At 41.8% G+C, this 8,212-nt stretch overlaps 1 protein-coding gene across 1 annotated transcript; it reads right to left on the reverse strand.

Annotated features, from left to right (window-relative positions):
• Window positions 1–2,923: 2,923 nt before the first annotated feature.
• On the reverse strand, window positions 2,924–8,206 carry LOC112079850 (mesoderm induction early response protein 3). Its single transcript, XM_024145664.2, has 2 exons — window positions 8,139–8,206; window positions 2,924–7,016 (listed from the first exon to the last, which is right to left on the reverse strand). Exons 1-2 carry the CDS (start codon window positions 8,200–8,202, stop codon window positions 6,553–6,555), a joined length of 528 nt encoding a protein of 175 aa, XP_024001432.1. The 5' UTR covers window positions 8,203–8,206; the 3' UTR covers window positions 2,924–6,552.
• Window positions 8,207–8,212: the final 6 nt, after the last annotated feature.

Raw genomic sequence — 8,212 nt, forward strand, 5'->3', positions numbered from 1 at the left:
GGGACCTCATCTCTTCGATCATCTTCCCATCTCTCTCCGTACTTCTCTCGTTCTCGAAGCACATCTCTTGTTTAGCGGAGTCATGGTCTTATCGGAGGTGCACCGTCTTGGCATATATGCTAATGTCGTTCTCTCAATGTATATATAACACCGCCATCGATAAAAGACAGTACTGTTTGCAATCATCTTCATCGACCTGGCCAAGGCTTTCGACCAGGTCAATCACTGTATCTTATCGGCAGACTCCAACGCCTTATTTCTCTAATGACTGCCTCGCTGATCACTAACTCATCTTCAGATAGAGTTCAGTGTGTAAAAATCGGCAAGGGGCCCTGTCTGTCCGGACCTCTGGCAGTCTCTATGGGGGTGCCACAGGGTTCAATTCTCGGGCCGACTCTTTTCTCTGTATATATCAATGATGTCGCTCTTGTCTGCGGGTGATTCTTTGATCCACCTCTACGCAGACGACACCATTCTGTATACATCTGGCCCTTCTTTGGAAACTGTGTTAACAAACCTCCAAACGAGCTTCAACGCCATACAACACTCCTTCCATGGCCTCCAACTGCTCTTAAATGCTAGTAAACCCATCGCTGCCCGCACCCGCCCACCCGACTAGCATCACTACTCTGGACGGTTCTGACTTAGAATATGTGGACAACAATAAATACCTAGGTGTCTGGCTAGACTGTAAACTCTCCTTCCAGACTGACATTAAGTATCTCCAATCGAAAGTTAAATCTAGAATCGGCTTCCTATTTCACAACAAAGCCTCTTTCACTCATGCTGCCAAACATACCCTTGTAAAACTGACTATCCTACCGATCCTTGACTTCAGCGATGTAATTTACAAAATAGCCTCCAACACTCTACTCAGAAAATTGGATGCAGTCTATCACAGTGCCATCCGTTTTGTCACCAAAGCCCCATATACTACCCACCACTGCGACCTGTATGCTCTCGTTGGCTGGTTCTCGCTACATATTCGTGGCTAAACCCACTGGCTCCAGGTCATCTATAAGTCTTTGCTAGGTAAAGCTCCGCCTTATCTCAGCTCACTGGTCACCATAGCAACACCCACCTATAGCATGCGCTCCAGCAGGTATATTTCACTGGTCATCCCCAAAGCCAACACCTCCTTTGGTCGTCTTTCCTTCCAGTTCTCTGCTGCCAATGGCTGGAACGAATTTCAAAAATCACTGAAGTTGGAGACATATCTCCCTCACTAACTTTAAGCGTCAGCTGTCAGAACAACTTACCGATCGCTGCAGCTGTACACATCCCATCTGTAAATAGCCCATCCAACCAACTACGGACCTCATCCTTTCTGCTCTTTTGCACACCAGTATTTCTACTTGCACATCCTCATCTGCACATGTATCACTCCAGTGTAAATTGCTAAATTGTAATTACTTCGCCACAATTGGCCGATTTATTGCCTTACCTCCTTACTTCATTTGCACACACTGTATAGATTTTTCTATTGTGTTATTGACTGTACGTTTGTTTATCCCATGTGTAACTCTGTGTTGTTTTTGTCGCACTGCTTTATCTTGGCCAAGTCGGAGTTGTAAATGAGAACTTGTTCTCAACTGGCCTACCTGGTTAAATAAAGGTGAAATAAAATTAATAATTATAGAGGGTATCAGTGAATTCCACTGTATGCAGAATGTTGCATGCATGTCTGCACAGTGTTAAATTTTCACAGCTCACTGTCAGTAAATATCATACAGTAAATATTGGACTACAAGAGAGTTTCAAGCCTGCAAAGGTAGAGTTATTTAAAGCTTTGAACGGGTCGATTGGTTTCTGGAGGTGTGTGGTTACAGCAATTGCACAGGGTTGGTGTGGCCTGTGGCGGTGGTCTCATATTTTCATGGGGCCCAAAATCCCTGGTCCTTCCATCTGGATTCTGAATCCCGCAGATAGCAGGAGGCTTTGGCCAATTTAAGGAAGGTCAACTTGTCAATTCCAACAAGGACCGCTTTGACATTTGAGGCCAATGTGCAGTTAAATATAGTGCTGTCATCTTCATCAACAAAATGAATGCCAGCCTCTCAGTTCATTACGCACCCCCTCAGCCTATGACAAACACCTTGCACCTTAGAGACATCTCTCAGGTAAAGCTCTGAACAATAAGAGAAGCTGAATATCTGCTCTTGCATTACATCAAAGCCCAGGCGGTAGAATTTGTTCACGTAATTCTCCCGTGGCCTAGTGCTGTGTTTGATCAAAGAACTCACCGGTTATTGCATTTTTCTTGCCGTGTTTGATCAAGGAACGCACCGGTTATTGGCTTTTCTCCGTGGCATATCACACCATTGCAACCGAAAAGGAAGAAATCTTTTGCATTGAGCAGATTCTTTATTTAAGAGCCTCAAATTCCGACATCTCTTGAAGCCGAAGACGCACGCGCTGGCAATTCTGAATGTTCGATATAGCCAATCTCTCACCCTTTCTTTGTAAAAAATGTCTGTCTGCTAGCCACGTCTTTGCAAATGTGCGAAAGCCTATTGCAATGTAATGTAATACGTTTAACCACCATTTGAACATGTCAATGACAGTTGACATCTCACAAGCAACAGAATAAACCAGATTTAACCACGCCATTTCTGTAGGCCTAATGACAACCCCATGAAATGGCAGCACTTTAACGTGTTCGACAAATGTAATGTGTCCAACATTTATTACGTTGTAACAGTGTCACCATTAATGGTTTAGACCTATGTAACTTTTTTGCATGTAAAAAAAGGTAAAGATATTAAGGCCCAAATGGCAAATTTTGTGTTAAGTGTAGGGATTAGGCTATTAGAGGTGGGGACAGCGACCAATTTTGGGGAGAGATCCACCACTAAAAGCACAAATTCACTTGTTCTGTCACACAAGTTAATACACATAAAACTGAGTAAAGCAGAAATCTTGAGACCTTTTCCAGAGCTTTATTTCTGGATCTGTACATCAGGTATTAAAGAACAGAAAATACAAAATGTTTAACAAAACCCAAAGAAAAAAAACTATTCAGTGTCTATGTACAATTCTTAAACAAAAGCGAGTTTCTCTTGAACATTCGATAGTAAATATGTTGATTGTCTATATTTCTGGATATACATTTGTTTTATTCACAAAAGATGTTTTCTTTACTTCAAAGAACTAGATGTTATTATTATTTTTTTAACAACCACAACTGCTATATCTTTTTGTACTATTAAACTTCAAAACACAATACAAAATATAAAAAGAAATGAGTGCTTTCTTACACACAAGTCTCTCCAGAGATTTCCCAAAAAATATCACATTATGAGATTTCAGGACAGGGTTGTAAAATCAAAATATTAATCTACTAGTCAATGGCCTTTACATTCAGACAGTATTTCTGAGTCTTTATACCAAACCATAGGGTGAAATAAATATCACTGCACTGCTAAAGCTAGAGAGAGCCTGGAGACACCCACTACATCTGCACTTTTGATGATGGCGAGTAACAATGGTCTGGTACATACCCCTAGGCACTTGATGTATCTGAAAGCATTGGATAGGTATAAGCAATATGGTAGTAGTTCATCTGCCATTTTGGTTCCATCTATCCAAKCATACCAGGGGCCGTATCCACAAAGCGTCTCAGAGTAGGAGTGCTGATCTAGGATCAGTTTGGCCTTTTAGATCACAATGAATAAGACACTTTGTGGATACGGGCCCATATCTATGCAAGTACCTAAGGGACGAGGGCTTGATTCTGAACCAGACCCATCTTTCAACATACTGACTACAGAAGCCATCCCTTTCACCAAGACAAAGACAGAAATGTGTAAAGGAAATAAATGAAGAGAAACAAAATGGGATTTGTACATATTATGATTGCAACTTCAAAATGCAACATTGAATAATATATTAATACGTCTTAGGTAAAGCCTTTTTAAGTGGTACATTTTCGAGAACTGTCACACAGCTAGCATGCATTGTTTTGCTGTCTCCCACTGCCAAGGGGAAAAATCCCCCCCAAAATATCCAAACACCAAAAGCCAATCAGTAAAATGTAAAAACATGTAATAATGTCAGTACATAGACACATTATTGCCTTTTGACAAGGAATCTAATTTTAAGTATTTGTATCAACACAGATTCACAAGTTTAAAGAGGTCAATGAAGACATTTAAGGCTATTAGTTAATTATTTACATGAAACTGTCCACATTTGGGGAAACATTGCAAGGTGAACAAACAGCTGACTCCAATGTCTGCCATAGAAACAGAATGACTAGATAACGCCTAGCTAGGTAAAACCAATGCAAAAAACCCATCTGTACATACTCAGGATAGTGAATTATTGTATGGTAAATGTGTATGTAAAAAATCTATGGACTTGTGGGTGACATTCAGAATTATACTGAACAAAACTATAAATGCAACATATAAAGTGTTGGTCCCATGTTTCATYAGCTGAAATAAAAGATCCCAGAAATGTTCCATATGCACAAAAAGCTTATTTCTCAAAAATGTTGTGCACAAATTTGTTTACATCCCTGTTAGTGCGCATTTCTCCTTTGCCAAGATAATCCATCCACCTGACAAGTGTGGCATATCAAGAAGCTGATTAAACAGCATGGTCAATACACAGGTGCACCTTGTACTGGGGACAATAAATGGCCCCTCTAAAATGTGCAGTTTTGACACATAACACCACAGATGTCTCAAGTTGAGGGAGCGTGCAATTGGCATGCTGACTGTAGGAATGTCCACCAGGGCTGTTGCCAGAGAATTTAATGTTCATTTCGCTACCAAAAGCCACCTCCAATGTCGTTTTAGAGTATTTGGCAGTACGTCCAAACTGGCCTCACAACCGCAGACCTGTGGGATAGCCTGGGGGGGAAGTATTTCTGTCTGTAATGAAGACCTTTTGTGAGGAAAAACTAATTCTGATTGGCCTGGCACCCAGTGGGTGAGCCCTTGCCCAGTCATGTGAAATACATAGATTAGGGCCTAATTCATTTATTTCAATTGACTGATTTCCTTCTGTAAACTGTAACTCTGTAAAATCGTTGAAATTGTTGCGTTTATATTTTTGTTCAGTATATATACACCCCTGAAACCAACTAATTATCAAACTCACAATGCATAGGTAAATTAAGCAATCACTACTGCATACATTAAAAAGACAATGATGACATGCCCCCCCGACACTCAACACTTCACAATTAGTTCAGTCAAGAGAAATAGAAGTTGAATCTCTGTCAGACTGCAACTGGACATTAAAGTATGGACCGGATAATACCAGGCATCCTCCAGTCAGTACAGTGGAAGTGGCAGAAAAGGAAAAAAAGTGGCTTTAAATAAAGAAATAATACTGCTAACAAGCTTATGCAGGCCTTTTAAGTCGTTTCAATAAAGAGCAATACAGTAGAGGGAAGAAATAAACCCTAACTTTTGCAGATTGAGCAAGCTCCATGATGAACATGCAAACAGCACAATTAGCACTCAACTGGGGCCAAATAGATTTATGAAGAAATACATGTTGTGCTAAGAGTATAGGGCAGAAACTATATACATTACTGGAGCTGAACACATGACATCTCAGTGCAACACTATAATGCCAATCCAAAAACTGTTCTGTCATAATGTAAAATATTGTCATGATATTGGCTCATTTCTGGGGCAATAAGAGACTGATTTATAAGGGCATGTTTCAGATAATCTGATGGACAGATAAAACTGCCCAGATTAGTCGGGTGTCAGACCCAGCCTTTTAGTCTTCACATTGATCACTTGACTCCGCTAATAAAATTGGCGGATTTAAAAAAGGTTTAAAATGTTTTGGCAAGCTCTGTCACAGCTGAACACAGGAAAATCARCATATAATATATTGTTCAAATTCTAGAACATTCTCCTCTGGTTTGGCCACTTCAGACTGTTAAAGTCTGAAAAAAGCAAGCAGAGTACAAAAGAAGCTTCCACAGGAACAAAAACAAAGGAGGGAGAGAAAAACATCCTAGCAACTGATATGCTCCTAGTTATAACCTACACCGCCTCAACACCAACGAGTGTTGTTGCATTAAGTACAAAACCCAGGCTCCTCTCGGACAAAACACATTTGACCAAGCCTGGTTTCTGCAAGTACCTGTAAACACGGATTGTTAATCAAAAATACCACTTTAATAATGAACAAACTTAGTAAACCAGAACAAAGCTGGTTTGGCAACTGTATATGAGTGGCAGGATTTCGTAGCTTTGACGAAATCGTCTGTAGATGTGTGTGTGAGGGATGAGGAACAATACACAACTGTCTATCCGCAGCCTCCGGGACAGGCTGGGCTGGGCCCCACTCTACATGGACACTGACATCTCAGGGCCGCGGAAAATAAATGGCTATATAAACTCTTGAGAAATCAAGATTTTTTGTTCTATACGATAAAGACATCACTGATGTCATATTTCACAAATAAAATCAAAAACGAAATAAATGTGTATATATAATTATCAAACAAAAATCTCCAGTGAGTGAGTCTTATGTACACATGGGATGGTGGATTTAAAAGTGGGATTCTGGGGGCGGGGGTGGTCACTCTGACTGCAGCGCCGTGCTGTGACGTCGTGCATGTGCTCCCATAAACCCATTGGGCTCCCCACTGCCCGCCAAGCCCCCAAAGTCCGTGACGGACACCGCCATCTTGGTGCCGGTGATGCGGTGGTGTGCCGTGTTCCGCCGCCCCTCAAAGTCCACTCCGAGGTTACCCACGGAAACGTCGTTGATGAAAGAGTCGGGCAGCGCCAACTTGAGCCTCTTAGAAGGCCGCTCGCAGTCCTTGCCCCCGTACACCCCTCCCCGCTGGCCCAGGTCTGAGTGGTAGAAGCCAGCGTCCAGCATGTTGAGACAGTCGGGATCTCCTCCGTTGGAGGGGAAGCCCAGGGGCTCTTCCTGTGCCAGGGACCCCCGGTGGAGGCTCTCCAGAGGGGGGAAACCGTACGAGTCCAGGCAGCTCACCTCCGCTGGGCTGCACACTGTGGCCACGCTGTTACTCAGGGCTGAGAGATGGGGAAACATAAATAAACTTCTTGGTTATCTGTGGATTTCTTATGTATTGTTTTTAGGACTTATGTTGAATGTATAAAGTTGTATTGTTGTGTAATGTAATACCGAATGCCATATCTGAAGTTAGAGTAACTCTTTTTCACTAGCCTATTAACTTCTTATGGCTGGGGGCGCTATTTTCACGTTCGGATGAAAAGCGTGCCCAGAGTAAACTGCCTGCTACTCAGGCCCAGAAGCTAAGATATGCATATTGTTAGTAGATTTGGATAGAAAACACTGTGAAGTTTCTAAAACTGTTTGAATGATATCTGTGAGTATAACAGAACTCATATGGCAGGCAAAAACCTGAGAAAAAATCCAACCAGGAAGTGGGAAATCTGAGGTTTGTAGATTTTCAAGTATATGCCTATCCAAGATAGTGTAAATTTGGTCCGATTGCACTTCCCAAGGCTTCCACTAGATGTCAACAGTCTTTAYAACCTTGTTTCAGGCTTCTACTGTGAAGGGAGAGCYAATAAGAGCTGTTTGACTAAGGGGTCTGGCAGAATGCCATGAGCTAAGTCACGCGCGCGGCCGTGAGAGCGAGCTGCGTTCCCTTACATTTCTAAAGACAAAGGAATTGTCCGGTTGGAATATTATTGAAGATTTATGATAAAAACATCCTAAAGATTGATTCTATACATCGTTTGACATGTTTCTACGAACTGTAATGGAACTGTTTTGACTTTTCGTCTAGARTAAGTGCCTGCGCCTTGTGAATTTGTGAACTAAACGCGAACAAAAAGGAGGTATTTGGACATAAATTATGAACAAAACAAACATTTATTGTGGAACTGGAATTCCTGGGAGTGCATTCCGATGAAGATCATCAAAGGTAAGTGAATATTTATAATGCTATTTCTGACTTCTGTTGATTCCACAACATGGCGGGTCTCTGTATGGATGGTTTTGGTGGCTGAGCGCTGTACTCAGATTATTCCATGGTGTGCTTTCGCTGTAAAGCTTTTTTGAAATCTGACACAGCAGTTGCATTAAGGAGAAGTTTATCTTTAAGGAAGGAGAGGGTAAGTTTGTGCTACATACCGTGTTGAGAGTCTGAGACCCTGTTGACTAACCTGTGAGGTCGCTGGCAGTGATGGAGTTGAGCAGGCTGAGCTGCTGCTCTGTGGTGGGCTCCATCCTCACCCCT

This window comes from Salvelinus sp. IW2-2015, unplaced genomic scaffold, assembly GCF_002910315.2.
Source record: "Salvelinus sp. IW2-2015 unplaced genomic scaffold, ASM291031v2 Un_scaffold9901, whole genome shotgun sequence".
NCBI lineage: Eukaryota > Metazoa > Chordata > Actinopteri > Salmoniformes > Salmonidae > Salvelinus > Salvelinus sp. IW2-2015.

Excerpts from the sequence above, each read along its gene's own strand:
- LOC112079850 (XM_024145664.2), bottom strand. The coding sequence starts at position 8,202 with ATGGAGCCCACCACAGAGCAGCAGCTCAGCCTGCTCAACTCCATCACT. Across the intron at positions 7,017-8,138 it reads CACTGCCAGCGACCTCACAG|CCCTGAGTAACAGCGTGGCC; the intron begins GTTAGTCAACAG and ends CCCATCTCTCAG.